This window comes from Vespa crabro, chromosome 10 (assembly GCF_910589235.1).
Source record: "Vespa crabro chromosome 10, iyVesCrab1.2, whole genome shotgun sequence".
NCBI lineage: Eukaryota > Metazoa > Arthropoda > Insecta > Hymenoptera > Vespidae > Vespa > Vespa crabro.
The window spans coordinates 6404492-6420658 of NC_060964.1; the positions used below are offsets into that span (position 1 = coordinate 6404492).

The following is a 16167-nucleotide window of genomic DNA, read 5'->3' on the forward strand; positions in this document are numbered from 1 at the left end:
GTAAGAAAAAAATCGAAGTAAAAGTTGGAGAATCGACGCGTTTGGAATGCGTCGTAAGATCGGCTAAACCAGCTGCTACGATTGTTTGGTATCGTGGAAACGTTCAAATCAAAGGCGGCGATACCAGTATTACGCCGATATCAATCGAGGGTGGTAAGTTATAATTTTTATATTTATAATATAACGCAATATTATTTTATTCATATAAATACATAATATATAAAATATTAATTGCGTAGATAATAATAAACGTAAGTAAACGCAGTGGACATTGAAAATAGTAAAAAAGAAAAATTAAAGAAAAGTACGAAACACATTCGTCAATTTTTTTTTTTTTTTTTTTTTTTTTTCATTTCGATCTCGTCGCTGAGATTCGACCTGAACTGCGTTGGATGAGACGAAATGGGATCGGGTGGGATAGGAGGGGGAGGTGATTGTGAGGGTGGGAAGTAGGAAGAGGCAGGGATTAAAAAAAAATAGAGAGACAGAGAAAAAGAGAGAGAGAGAGAGAGAGAGAGAGAGAGAGAGAAAGGAAACAAAAAAAAATCGAAAGAATCATCGGCTTAATTGAATTTTCCTTGTACTGGCGACCGCTCGATCATCCGAAAGTATCGATTATTCCGCTCGCGCGCACGTTCGATTAAAACGAGATAACGGGCGGATATCGATAGGGCAATGCAATCATGGAACAAACATCGATGTATTTTAGAATTAACGCCGTTTAAAACATTCCATGCTCGTTTCTCGTAATATGTACATAACTGCGTACATACGTGCTTTGGTTAAAACCTGTAAGCTCATAACCTTTGGTGGTAAATAGATATATTACATGGATACGTATTGTCGCTTATCGAAACAAGGAAAGCAACCCCTCCTTCCTAATTCCCCTAAATACCTACCCCGTCCTTATTCACTCCTCCACCTCCTCCAAAGATCCATCATAAACACGATCAATCTTATAATTCTCTACAATATTCTTTCTAAATCGTCAAACGTGTTTAATCCTGTTGACATTAAATAAATAAATCATAGTCAAGATGTTAATTATTCTAATCTCTTCCAAATAATACATAGAACTCATACAATTGTACATTAATTCATTTTATTTCCTTGTTAAAATGTTATAACAATCGTTTCTCATTAAAATGTGAATATTATTAAAGATTTTGATGGTTTTTATAAGTCTTAGTAATTAATGATAGTAATAATTTATTAAAAGTTAAAATCAAAGAGAAAACTCTCTCTTTCTCTCTCTCTCTCTCTCTCTCTTCATATATATATATATATATATATATATATATATATATGTACTGTAAATACTGTACGTGTATATAGAAGTAATTAACTAACCTATCTAATTACGTATCGCGTAAGTAGATACTTAAGAAAATATTAAGAGCCTCACAGTAGCTTCATTCATATTGATTATCCTTCTAGACAAGGAGATGCTGAAGCCCGGTTTGATAACGAAGAAACTTCTCAAATACGATACCCATGGATCTATCACGATCGTCCCCACCGCCGACGATGATGAGATGGATTATACCTGCGAAGCCAATCATCCAGCAATTCCCATTAATCGTCCGATGCGGGCGACCATCAAACTCTCCGTTTTCTGTAAGTAAAGGTTTCAGGCTCATCGCAAGCATGAATGTTAATCGGAAAGATAAATTGGACGGATTGAAAACGATAATAAAGGAATACGTTTTTAAATGTCCTTTTTCAAACGATACTCACCGGGAAGTTTTTCTTTTTTCCTTTTCTTTTTTTGTTTTTTTTTTTCTTTTATTCTTCTTTATTTTTCCTTCTTTCTTTCTTTTTTAATCGAATATATATATATATATAGCCAAAAAAAAGTTCCCTAATACGTTGTTTTAAAAATCAATTGCTCCTTTAACAAAACTTAGACTGATCTTTATTACATTTTTTTTTCTTTTCTTTCTTTCTTTTTTTTTTTTTTTTTTTTTAATATTCTTCCTTCATATTTTAAAACTAGCCTGATTATAAGACTAGTAAGTTCGTGAAAGAGTAATTAATTTTTAAAATCATTTTCGATTAAAACCGCGTAAAAGTATTCTCGTTATAACGCGGAAACGAGACGTGCTCTATATATAATATATATATAGTTATAATTTCAATATTTTAAATCTCCTTCGAAAGAAAATTTTAATATACTATAAATGAAGTCTAAGTATTTCGCCTAACATCGATATAATTATAAAGACATTATTTTGTAAAAATTTGTTGTTATATATAAAATCATTTAATCCCTATAATAGCGATTTTATTATTTCGTATAAAAATAAAATAATTTATTTCACCGGACAAATAAATAAGTTGAAAATTAATAATAATAATAATAATAATATTTTAAAACGACATTAGACATCGAGTAAATTAAATTATATTATCTTATTTAGTTTGTTGTTATATATATATATATATATATATATATATATATATATATATATATATATATGGATGAATAGATTGATCAATTCTGATAAAATAAATTAAATTACAGATCCACCAGGCATGCCGTACATCGAGGGTTACACAGAGGGTGAAACCGTACAACGCGATCAACAAGTGGAGCTCACCTGTCGATCGAGGGGTGGAAATCCACCTGCCCAAATCGTTTGGTTTAGAAATGACCAACAAGTCACGACGGAATATCGTTCAGAAGGTAGCCTATCGGAGAGTATATTATCGTTCAAGGCTATGGCACAAGACGACAAGGCACGATACAGATGCGAGGTGTCCAATATCATGAGCGTTGAACCCATGAAAGTCCACGTTGACCTCACTGTACTTTGTAAGTATCAATTATGACAAAAGATGTCTTGTAAACATAAAAGATGTCTTGTAAACGTAAAAGATGTCTTGTAAACGTAAAAGATGTCTTGTAAACGTAAAAGATGTTTTGCGATCGTAAATGTAACATTGAAGAATAATAATCCAAATGAATACGTACATATATATATATATATATATATATATATATACTCTTATCTGATTATCAACATTAAATTAATTTAAACCATTTTTATAAATTTATTAAAATAAAAAATAAATTTTATAATTTTAATAAAATTTAATTTAATTAAGAGATAAAAAATATATAGATTTAGGTCATCTACAAAATTTTTTTTTTATTATATTTTAAATTTATATATATGTGTGTGTGTGTGTGTTTGTATATATAAACGAGGAATCCTCTCAATTACGAAATAGTATTAATAAAATAACTTTTCAAAATGAGAGATATTGTCATTGAGATGGGAAAAAAAAGAAAAGTAAAAAAAAAAAGAAACAGAAAAAAAAATAGAAAAATAGAAATGACAGATGAAACACATTCATATATATATATATATATATCTAATCGTGAAAATTTTTCTAGTCGTACCAGCGGGCGTGATAATCACCGGGCCGACCGAAGCAAAGGCAGGCGAACAAGTAGTGATTACTTGCACAACAGAGAACTCAAACCCACCGGCGGATATAAAGTGGTCGGTAGACGGTCGGAACTTTGAGAATAGCACGTCGAAAACAGAACCAGCGTCTCAGGGTGGTTGGATCACAACTTCGAATGTGACTTTCAGTATAAATCACAAGAGTAGAAGCATCGTTGTTATCTGCCACGCGTCGAATGCGAAACTTGCTGAGAACGTGGTTGGCACACATACTATCAATGTCATCTGTGAGTATAATATATAGTTATAATATATACATACTTATATATATATGTATATATATACGTATATATATATATATATATATATATATATATATATATATATATATATACGTACAAACTAACGTAATGAAATTTTCGTTCGATGAACTCGTGAACGATCAATTCGTCAACGCGCATTAGTCCAGGTCCCCAAAGTTATTTTTACTTGATCCGATCGTTGATCTATGCTATTCATGTGAAAGGAAAGTTCAACGAACTCCACGTTAAAGTGACAGAGAAAGAGAGAGAGAGAGAGAGAGAGAGAGAGAGAGAGAGGATCGACATGAGTCTCGATATCAATGAATTTTTTAAACGTTTTCCAATGACGTACAATTTGTAATATTCTCGGAATGGTTCCTGATGGTATTACATCCGACACGTTTATATTTCGTTCAATATTTGACATGTCCCACTCAACCCACCTTTCTCCCACTCATCTCTTTCTTCGTCGTTCCAATGACATTTCGTAATAGATACGGTCAAATGAAGAGAAAGGTTGCGACATGCGTGGGACATGCTGATGTGCCATCCGAACTAGAGGTGGGACTATAATACAACAACAATAATAACAACAACAATAATAACAACAATAATAATAATAACAACAACAACAACAACAGACGGCGTTGTCTCCAAACGAGAATAATTTGCTCAAACAGTAGAATTCTGAATTAGGAAATACGAACGCCAATCTCTCTCTCTCTCTCTCTCTATATATATATATATATATATATATATATATATATATATATATATATATGTCTACCTCACCGTTCTAACCGAGAAGATTGATTTACCCAAACCGAAGGTAGGAATTTGCATCGGAAACTACGAGGACGATAATGCACTCTGTTGCATCGACATTGTAGCATATCCGTTGCAGACAGAATCGTTAGAATAATTTATCTAATATTATTATTTTACTTACTTTATATTACCTAGCCTAATGAAAAGGAACATCGGAATTATTTAACACCTCCTTAGATCTTTATCTTCAATGATTATTTGACTCGATTTTTTCACTCTTCTCTCTCTCTCTCTCTCTCTCTCTCTCTCTCTCTCTCTCTCTCTGTCTCTATTTTTTTTTTTCTTCGATCGGTCTAATCGCGAATATAAATAATCAATATAGTGCTTAATTCTCGTGTGAACCTATTTCCTGTAAACTTCAGTCATCCATATAATCGTCTTACGTAGATTATTTAGTTTACGTTCCAACGTATAATAAGAATTTCTAAGATAAACTGTAATGTTAAATTTTCAAGATGGAGGATGATATGACTTTATAATAAGAACATAACGCGGGCACCTTCTTTAGTTAGTTAAGAACGAACAAATGAGCTTTTTTAATAATATAGGATGTAATATTCTGACCGAAAAAAAAAAGAAAAAAAAAATGAAAAAAAAAAAAAAAAAAGAAAGAAAAAGAAGTAATTTCTATAGCTTTTGAAAATGTTCACGAGAATGCTACGTCATTTAGCGAGACACAATACCGGGCCGCCGGACTACTAGGATGCACAACGTGTATCCCGGTGAGAGCTACGCGTATTAACGGTATACGCTTTTTGATACGAACGCAAAAGAGAATGAAGATTAAAGCCGGCAACACACACTTTGTTCTAGATCCACCCTCGAACCTCTTCGTCACTGGTTATGAAGAGGGTACAACTATAGACGCCGGCACGGTATTAAGACTTCAATGCACAGCCACCGCTGGTAATCCACTGGCAACTCTGACGTGGTATAAAAACGATAGAAAGGTACATGATCCATGAGACGATTTTTTATTATCCATCTATTTCTCTACATTTTATTTAAAAGGATTTACAATTTTTATACATTTATATCTTATACTATATAAATTCATTGTATTATTATTTCAGATTCTTGGTACTTCTAGAACGAGAGATCAAGCTGTATCCAGTGAATTAGCGATACTCGTTAACGCATCGGATAACAACGCACACGTTAGATGCGAAGCAACCAATTCGGCAACCGAGATACCACTGATGAAAACATTGATATTGAAAGTCAATTGTATGTAGATAATATAATATATATTTCAGATAATATAATTGTAATTAAATATAATATTCCAAATTATTCGCGTTATCAATCCTAATCGTACTAATCGCAAAATAAATTTCCAATTGTGCGCGCTCGGGGCTACGCTACATTCGAAACATTATTAAAAGCTGTCATTTGTACAGAACGAAGAATTATTTTTTTTCTTTTTTTTTTTTTCTATTTTTTCAACAAAAATATTCTTTAGATTCTCTTTGAAACGTCGCGAGATAATAAGCGTTAATTTGGAAAACTCATTTTCAATTCTGTCCTTAATAAAAAAAAAAAAAAAAAAAAAAAAAAAAAACAAAAGAAAAAAAAAATCATGGATCACACAAAATTGTCTTAATTGGACTGAAAATTGATCTGGGATATTCTATACCACACAATGCACAATTAGGATTGCCCATTTTTTTTTGTATTATTTCATTTTTGTTTTGTTTTTTTTCTTTTTTTTTTTTAGTTCCACCCGAAAAAGTGAAGATCACGCGAGACCCGCAGGATTTTCATGCAGGTCAGGAAGGTCGTATTATATGCGAATCGAGCAGTAGCAATCCAGCGGCCGAAATGTCATGGTGGAAGGGTGGAATATCGGTACCGTCGACGAAAAATGGTACCAAACCTGGTCTACACGGTGGTTACCTATCTTACGTGGAATTGTCATTGGATTTAACCGAGGAGATGAATTGCGAGGTTTACACCTGTCAAGCTAGGAACGCTCAAATGGAAAGATCGATACACGACGCTATAACGTTACACGTTTTATGTGAGTATATAAATAAAGACAATATCGTATTACAAAGATAATTAAACAGTAAGGTGATCGTGTTAAATGATATTTAATTAAATAAAATTTACGTAGATTTAAAACAACCGCTTTGTGATTATCACATGAGATTACGAATTAAATTCAAACTTAGTATTATGAACAATTATGGTTATATATGTGTTCTCATCTTTCTCTTTCTCTCTCTTTCTCTTTCTCTCTCTCTCTCTCTCTCTCTCTCTCTCTCTCTTTCTCTCTCTTTCTCTCTCTCTTTCTTTTCTCTCTCTTAGATAAGCCAATATTTTCAACACTGGATCCTTACGAATTAACCGGTATGGAAGGTGAACCATTCGTAATATCCGTATCAGCAACCGGAAATCCTAATTTGATAACTTATACATGGACGAGAGATGGTTTACCATTGAGTAGTAGCGGTAAAAGGATAACCGCACGTGGTCCAACATTGAATATAACAAAATTGGAACGTTACGACGCAGGAACTTATACGTGCGAAGCCATCAACGAGGAAGGGACTACGTTTTATCCATTGAATTTGACCGTCCAATGTGAGCGAAATTTCTTTCTCTCTTTTTTCTTTTTTTTCTTTTTTTTTTTTTTTTTTTTTTCTTTTATTCCTAAAAATTTCCTTTTATATATAATCACGATAATAATAATTCATCAATCCCGCTAAAGGGAATCCCTTTTTTTTTTTCCTCTCCTAGCCGCCCCCCCCCCCTCCCAACCCCTCAGTTTAACTCCAATTTCTATATATGTGTATACGTGTATGTGTGCTTATCAAAGGTTACTTTTTTCTCCTACTTTCTTTTTTCAATTTAGATCCGGCGAAAATTTTACGAACGTCAATGTCCGGCACCGTATATCCACCTGGAATCGAGGCTAAATTGTTTTGCGAGGTCGATGGTAGCCCGATAGGTGACGAATACGTGACCTGGCAGAAAGTAGGCTCAAATACAGAATTACCAGGAAGATATTCAACGTCTTTTGCAAACAAAACGTCGTATCTTCATATCGAACATCCGGATCAGGAAGACGTTGGGGAATATCGGTGCAAAGTTAACAATGGAATTGGCAATGCCACCTCTAAACCGATTTTATTCATAACCAATTGTAAGTTAATAAATAATTGTTTTTTATTAAAATGAAAAAAAAAATATCTATATATATATATATGTATTGTATGTAACACGTATTTATCTTCTCTTCTTCCTGTCATCGATTAAAATAAATATCTTTTATATGTTTGTAAAAAAAAAAAAAAAAAAAAAAACAAAACAAACAACCAAAAAAAAAACAAAACAGTTAAACCGGAGATGATGAATACACCGCTTACGAGAAAGGCAGCGGCAAATAAAGGAATAAATGCGCCGTTATATTGTAAAGCACGTGGATCCCCATTGCCACGTTTCACGTGGATTTTCAACGGTAGAACATTATTGCCTAACGCGACGGAACACAAATATAGCATAACTCATAGCGACGTAAGTGATTATTATATCCCCTTTGATTGTAAATAAGGATAGAACATATAAATTGTCCTTCGGACAAAATGATTTTTCCTTTTCTTTTTTTTCTTTTTCTATTTATATAATGACAAGATATTAGTTTTGATGTATGTAAAAAAAAAAAAAAAAAAAGAAAGAGAAAAAAGAAAAAAAAAAAAAATAATAATAATAATAATAATAATAATCTTTATCCTACCATTGGGAATATTTCCAGTTGTCCGAATTAACGTCCGAGTCAACGTTGACGATATTCCACGTGAAGTCTCACGATTACGGGAAATATGAGTGTCGTGCGGAAAATAAAATGGGCCAATCGATCGATACAATACATTTGGATGTAACGTCACCGCCTGACAAACCCTCAGATTTGGAGGTTTACAATGTTACCCATGATTCCGTAACGTTGACCTGGAAAAGGGGATTCGATGGTGGCTTACCAACGTCACATCAAATAAGATGGAGACAAGCGTTGGATTATGAGAGCCGTTATAGATATTTAGATGTTTTACCGGGCGAATATAAAGCTGTAATATGCGGCTTAACACTCGGAACATATTACGTTTTTAGCGTGAAAGCTATAAACGAAAAGGGCGAAAGCAGTTTTTTGCCCGATCTTGTCAAGGTCCAAACATTACGTAAGTCTTCCAACATGGACGCTTTTATTCCAAACAATAATACATACCTCTGCTTTCTCTTCATTTAATCATTTTATGTTTCTGTCATAATTTTTTTTTTTTTAATAATTTATATATATATATATTATATATATATATATATATATATATATATATATATATATATTATTTGTCATAGTGCGCCAACAAATATAATTAACGCTCTCTTTATTAACGCATCGTTAGCTAAACTGCTTTACGTGTCGAACCATGTAACGTGCCAGTATGCGTCAATTAGATTTAGATATAGAGGCTTAATGTGTGAAATACGCTTGTCATTAAACCGTAGATATTAGGTATGTACGTGCCGTACTATTACTATATTCATTCGTATACGATTCGCGTTCACGATTCATAGATCATTTCGAAATGTTTCATATTTGGAAACGGGATTATATATCTTTCGTATACATACGCTTCTACGACTATGTTTAACTCGTATTAGGTATGATCAATCATTCAATAAATGTCTGATCGTTTGTGTATTATCAAATTAATCGGTTAATTACTAAACTATTCAACTTGAAGCTTAATTACGATTCGTACTTTGTAACATGTTAACGTATAGATCGATATAAATCAAGATAGAGATAGAGAGAGATAGAGAGTGAGAAAAGAATTTAACGCACTTCGTGATAATCTGATTTCGGCAAAAAAAAACAAAAAAATATATTTAAAAAAAAAAAAAAAAAAAAAAAAAAAAGAACAAGAAAGAAAGAAAAAAAAAGTCGTCAGACTGAAATTTCGAATCGCTTAAGTTGTTTATGGTAATGAAAAAAAAAAAAAAAAAAAAAGAAAAAAAAGGGAAAGAAGAAAGAAGAAAAACAACAAAGAGAGAGAGAGAGAGAGAGAGAGAGAGAGAGAGAGAGAGAAAAATAAAACAAGGAATAAAAACTTATCGACGAATGTTAAAACTAACACGTAGGCACATAATCATATTGCATGAGTAACAAATCGGGTGACGGGGCACATTGGCTTGGGTTACAGGCGAGGCGCCACCCACCGAGTTGACATCAAGCGAGATTAATTCCTCGTACATCATCGTGATAATCATCACTGTTTCTGCATCCGCTTGTCTACTCATTGCCGCGCCCATAGTCTTTGCTACATTAAAGTCGAAAAAGAAGGCACACCGTTCTGGTAAATATCATGATAAGATATGTTTTTTTCTTTCTGATTTATTTCATAGGACCGAATAACGTGGAAAACCTGCCAGACGTCCTCTTGGAAAGAGGGGACTTCCCAATGAATTATATCTATACGTTCGCAGCAACCTCCGCCATCTTTTTTATCGTTAATCTCTTCATCATGTTGTGGTACATTGTGCGAAAGCGAAATAAAGCTCGTAAGTTGATTAAGAATGAAATAAAGCCGGAGGAAAAGGATTTCAAAAAATAAAAAAGAAAGAAACAAAGAACGAAAAAAGGAATAAAAAAAAAAAAGAAAAAAGAAAAAAAAAAATATATATATATATAAAAATAAAATACACCGACGAAAAAAGAAACGAGTAAAAAGAGAGTGAAGGTGAAAGGAAGGAAGGAAAGATCGAAGAAACAATAACCACAAAAAAGAAAAAAAAGAAAGGGAAAAGAAGCGAGAGAAAAAATTAAATGAAAACAAAAACGAAAAAAGACAAAAAACACTAGATCATTATATAGACATATATAATATAAAGATTATAATTTGATCGAAGTATTTATATCAAATATTTTATATCAAATATACATTTAACAAACGAACGAACGAACGAACGAACGAACGAACGAACGAACGAACGTACGAGACAAACACGATACAATCTTAAACTTAAGCTATAATGAAATATAAAATTTTAATTATTATAAGCAAGTACGCGATAGTTTGAACTAATCGCACTTATTAAACTATTTTGACAGGATTAAACAAGTCGCAGACAGCTGATATGTATGCCCCATCGACCGTCAACGGTGATACTATGACCGGCGAATTAAGTTCCGTGTCCGATGAGAAGAGCGACGTTAACTTCGACGCTAATGATTACGTGGTCAGTGCCATCAGTCAATATGTTCTTAGTAACAAGTAATATCGGAGGGTAGGTTTGAGTTCTGTTAACACTTTTTCTTTTCCAAACTCTTTTAGTTTTCCCCAACAATCGCCCCAACCCCGAAACAAAATCCCCATTATCCTTGGCTTACGCGTTGCTGCTTTAATATCTTACATTTTCGTTCCGACGCACGATATTTACAAACTTTACTCGACACTTTCTTCGAACCTCCTCCTTCTCATCCTCCTCCTCCTCCTCCTCCTCCACCTCCTCCACCTCTTTCGTTCCTTCCACCATTCACCCCTCCTACTTTCCTCACAAACCACTATCAACTAAATTCTCGTTAAAGCAAAAACCCTTCTCGCAATGCTTAGAGTATCATTTTTCTTTCTTCCTGACTCGAACGCGTACTAATGGAATTTCGGAAAGTAGAAATCTTTTTTTATAATCTTTGTCCTTTTTATTCTTTTCTTGTTCTTTTTTCTTTTTTTTCTATTTTTTTTTTTTTTTTTGTAGTATTTTCCTTTTTCTCCCCCGCACGTACACATAATAATACACACGCGCGTGAACATGTATTTTCATGGCGCGGGGCCAATATCGATGATCAAATAAGAACAATTGCATTGCAATATTTCCATTATTTATAGATTAATTATCAATAATGTTTAATTATTAAGATATCTCGTAGATTAACGACACGAAACGATGAATTCCACTCCCTTTCTCTCTTTCTCTCCCTCTCTCTCTCTCTCTCTCTCTCTCTCTCTCTAGACGAAATTATGGACCGAAGAGGTGGACCAATGAGAGGGGAGAAGTAAAGGGGAAATTAACGAAAATGAAATAAAAAGAAAAAAGAGAGAGAGAGAGAGAATATAAAGAAATAGAAAAAAAAGGAAAAGGGTTGATTTAAAATGCACATAATGAATGCATCGTAGAAACAATACGCTTGAAAATGTGAGCTTCCACGGAAAAGAAGGAAAAGGAAAAAGGAAGAGGGAGAAGAAAGGAGAACGAGAAAAAAAAGAAAAAGAATAAAAAAAAAAGGATAATAATAAAAAAAAGAAAAAAAAGAAAAAAAAAGAAAAGCCGAGATAATATAGTCCATATAGTGCGTTCTTCTCGTCACGCGACGAGAGAAACCGCAGTCTGTTTATCATTGTGTCCTCTCTTCTGATTTGCGCGTTCGCTTTTTACGAGAATGAATACACATATCAGATTCCATATCCAATATTTTTTCCAGCTTTCTAGCTATTAACATTTTTTTTTTCTCCCTCCCCAGTTTTTCCTTTACATTTTTTGTTTCTTCTTTCTCTCTCTCCCTCTCTCTCTCTCTCTCCCTCTCTCTCTCTTTTTTGCCTAACCCCCCCCCCTCCACTATCCTCCCTATCTTCTTTTTCTTCCTTTCTTTTCAACATAATGCACAGTATCAATCCGATCCTCTTGTTTCGACGCTGTAGCAAAATAACAGATCCTCTCTATTTAACGATAAGACTTCGTATGCTTTTGGGAAAAGAGAACGCTGTTTCTACACTTTGTAGAATGGGTAGAATACAACTGATAGATACGAAAAGGAAAAAAGATATATATATATATATATATATATATATATATATATCTTTTTTCGTGGTGTATCAGAATGATAACGATGTCGTCGCTATCAGAAATTTTTAGATTCAAACCTTTCAAAAGAGAAAACGAAAATAATGAAAAAAGAGAAAAATAAACTAGAGAGAGAGAGAGAGAGAGAGAGAGAGAGAGAGAAGGACAAAGAGTGTCATGCTGATACACCGCGTAATTAAGAAAAAAAAAATAAAAAAATAAAAAAAAAGAAGCAAGAAGTAGTATCGACTGAATTCGAAGTTTGGTACGAGAATACAGTGTAGCGATGATTATTTAATATTGGGGTATGCAATTAATCGTAAGAATACTTTTTTTTTTTTTTATACCTTTTATAAATACTAATTGTCTGATTTATTCCTTTTTTTTTTCTTCCTTCCTTCCTTCCATCCTATCTTCCTTCCGTTTTTTTCTTTCTTTCTTTTTTTCTTCCTTTCCTTCTTTTTTTTTTTTTCCATCTACACCGTACCAGGACGAAGGACGAAAGACTGCAGCTAGTACATATTTAATCGATCAAACTATGCAGGATTTCGGGAAGGGTAGTTTAGAGATGCAGGTACATCATCAAGGGACACTCGGTCGTCGAGGTAACCACGTGCCAGTAATGAGTATGGATTCACCACCACAAAGAACAACAGCCAGTGGGACACTCTCGGGTGCGTCACCTACAACTGCTACTCGTCTCGACACTCTGCATAGGTGCCTAAAACCTCTCAAGTTTATCCGCTCTTGGTGTCTTCTCGTTATCCGCTGGTCAGACTTATCCAGACAAATTAAATAATTCTTTAACAATTACGTTTATATTCGACGTTAGAAAATACATAGATAGTATGTATAACGAACGATAATCGATTTATTAAATAGGGTCGTTTTTTTCAATATTTTCCATAATATATATATATGCCGTCAGTGAGAGAGTCTGGCCAGGTTAATATATAAACCTTCCTTATTTTTTTGACCCCCGACCTCTCACCCCGCCGCCGCCCGAACACCCCCCTATCGCCCCCCCCCCCGACCTACTTCTAAATATGGATTTCATCTACGATCTTGTTAAATAATTAATTTAATGTGTATGCGCACAATTATATTTATCACGTTCTTTGAATTCCAATTTATATATATACATACATATGTATATATATATATATATATATATATATATATATATTCTTCATTTTATCGAAAGGCGCATATACGCGTTTTTCATCATCTCATACGTTCGCATGAAAAATATTCAAGCAGCTTGCTTAAAATTATGTAGTTTCTCGTATTATTATTGTTATTATCCACGTAAACGATTAAAAAACATTTTATTCGTCGTTATATTATCATGCTCTTATGCGCATATTAGATTAAACGACGATTGTAGAGAAAGATTATGGGATGAAACAGAAGGTAGGGGAAAAGAAAAGGAAAGAAAAGGAAAGAAAGGAAAAAAACATGATAAGAGAAACAACGACGGCAACAACAACAACAACAACAACAACAACAAAAACAAAAGGATAGAGAAATAAAGATACTAGGTATAGATAAAAAGAATAAATAAAAAAGAAAAAAAACAAAACAAACAAACAAACAAACAAGAGAAATGACACTATGGCGGAGAGGAGGAGGCACGCGCGAGTCGACAATATGCTTGCGAGGTTTTTTTGTTCTTCTGCATGCGTTTCGTTCGTACATGCTGTTTATATATACATATTATAAATATATATATCAATGCGTCGTACGGACATAGAGAAAGGCAGAACGAGGAACGCATAAGGCACGCACCTTGGCAGAGCGTCATTTATTATAGATATCCTAAGATCGCTTGGCCGAGCTTAAATCATATGAATGAATGAATACTCTAACCACCTCCCCCCATCCTTATCATTCTCAAAAAGAAAGAAACAAACAAAACATCTGATTTGTGATTGCCCTTGTTTGCTTCCAACATACATATATCAACGTTCACTTTATTATACGCACATATCGATCAATCAATCCTAATAAACCCTCGCCCCCCTACATATTCATAAGCTTTAGCGATCATCAATTCCAATATTCTTCCTGAACACTAGGAAAAAAATAAAAATAAAAAATAAAGAATTACCCCACCCTTTTCTCTCTCTCTCTCTCTCTCTCTCTCTCTCTCTCTCTCTCTCTCTCTCTTTCTTTCTCCCCCCGATTGGATCTTATAAAATCATTCGTCAGATCTTATATCTATCGTTCAAAACGTTTACAGTTTCGAAGTCGAGTTACATCGGGAATCCAAGTCCTGCGCCGCCCAACGACGTAAGCTTCTACAGTGTGGAAATGGACAACGGCCGTTATATGGGATATGAGCCGAATTCGAGCCCGGCACCGACAATGGGCGATCCGGGCTCGGGCAATTATTACCCTACCATGCCAACAACGGGGGGACATACGGGGCAACATGCGAGCGCTGGTGGAACGGGTACGTTGACGCGTACCAGAACACTACCGCGCCCTGTACCACCCCCGGATGTTACCGTGATGACGGCGGGTACGAAATCACTGATACCACCCTCCGTACCACCGCCGCCGGCTACGTTTGCACGTGCGAACAACAACGGTGCACACAATCATGGTCACCCATTATCAACGTTCACACCGACGCCGGCCTATTCCGACATTGACGGCCATCTTGTCTGAGGCTCACCGATATTCGGCCCAAGTTCGGTACGTGGTAAATACCATGCCGTACCTAGGGACGAAACAAGTTTGCCCGTAACCGAAAGGAGCACGCGACTTTAGGCACGGGCCTAATAAATAAATATTATTTCATTAAGAGACGAACTGAAATTGGTCAGTAATCTTAAAGAAAAGAAAAGAAAAAAACAGAGAGAGAGAGAGAGAGAAACTTTGATTAAAGAGACGTCGATTATTAACATCGTTAATATCGAAGCAATGAATGATTATTACTACAACAACAACAACAACAACAACAACTACTACTACTACTGCTACTACTATTATTACCACTACTACTACCACTATTACTATTACTACTACTATTACTACAACTATCACCTACTACTACTATTACCACTACTACTACTACTACTACTACCTACTACTACTACTACTACTACTACTACTACTACTACTACTACTATTATTACGTTGCTTCTATTCGCGTGTTACTTTCTTACGTTTACTCGGTTGTGCGCGATCGAACAGTTTTGCCGATTACGGTAAATCGTTATTTGATAATGACACAGAGAAAGATAGAAAGAAAGAGAGAGAGGGAGAGAGAGAGAGAGAGAGAGAGAAAGAAAAAGAAAGAGAGAAATCATTAAATTGTACTGATCAAAGTGCGACAAATTTAATATCGGTGGTTTAATTAAATAAAAAAAATATGTGGCTTACGTGTGTAAATAATGTGACGATGATGGTGTTTTGGGCGTAGGAAAACTATTTCGGATCGGATGGGACCCGAATACGATTATTATTGTTTACAAGTATCATCATTTAAGAAGGACGAAGACGTGTTCGTGATAACAATATGCGCGTGGACGATTAGATGTAGTTGCATTTGCATATCATAAAAATCGTTCGTGCTTTAATCGTCGATATCATCGAACTGGCCGGAGTCGTCGATCTTTACCGAGAAACTGGCATCCTGGACACGCTGTGTATGTGTGTACATGTTTGTGTGTGCGCGCACGTGTGTGTGTGTGTGTGTGTGTCTGCGTATGCGTGTGCGTGTGTTTGTTTCGCGTGTATGCGTCAACGTACGTATGTGTATGTGGTATGCGTTTATT

At 34.5% G+C, this 16167-nt stretch overlaps 1 protein-coding gene across 10 annotated transcripts in view; it reads left to right on the forward strand.

The window, feature by feature from the left end:
* Positions 1-15228, forward strand: part of LOC124427571 (nephrin) — a 421612-nt gene extending 406384 nt beyond the window's left edge. For 7 of the 10 annotated variants that reach the window (XM_046970660.1, XM_046970663.1, XM_046970659.1 and 4 more), the window contains 15 exons: positions 1-153; positions 1438-1617; positions 2525-2815; positions 3401-3700; positions 5357-5493; positions 5617-5770; positions 6261-6563; positions 6854-7129; positions 7401-7691; positions 7884-8062; positions 8301-8721; positions 9950-10105; positions 10656-10783; positions 12873-13056; positions 14625-15228. The exon at positions 1-153 is cut by the window's left edge and continues 72 nt beyond it. In XM_046970660.1, the coding sequence (XP_046826616.1) occupies positions 1-153; positions 1438-1617; positions 2525-2815; positions 3401-3700; positions 5357-5493; positions 5617-5770; positions 6261-6563; positions 6854-7129; positions 7401-7691; positions 7884-8062; positions 8301-8721; positions 9950-10105; positions 10656-10783; positions 12873-13056; positions 14625-15055 (3584 nt within the window). In that variant the 3' untranslated portion in view covers positions 15056-15228. Of the gene's footprint in view, positions 154-1437; positions 1618-2524; positions 2816-3400; positions 3701-5356; positions 5494-5616; positions 5771-6260; positions 6564-6853; positions 7130-7400; positions 7692-7883; positions 8063-8300; positions 8722-9747; positions 9901-9949; positions 10106-10655; positions 10832-12872; positions 13100-14624 lie in introns of those variants that run through there. The other 3 variants (XM_046970661.1, XM_046970668.1, XM_046970669.1) reach the window with 3 other exon arrangements.
* Positions 15229-16167: the final 939 nt, after the last annotated feature.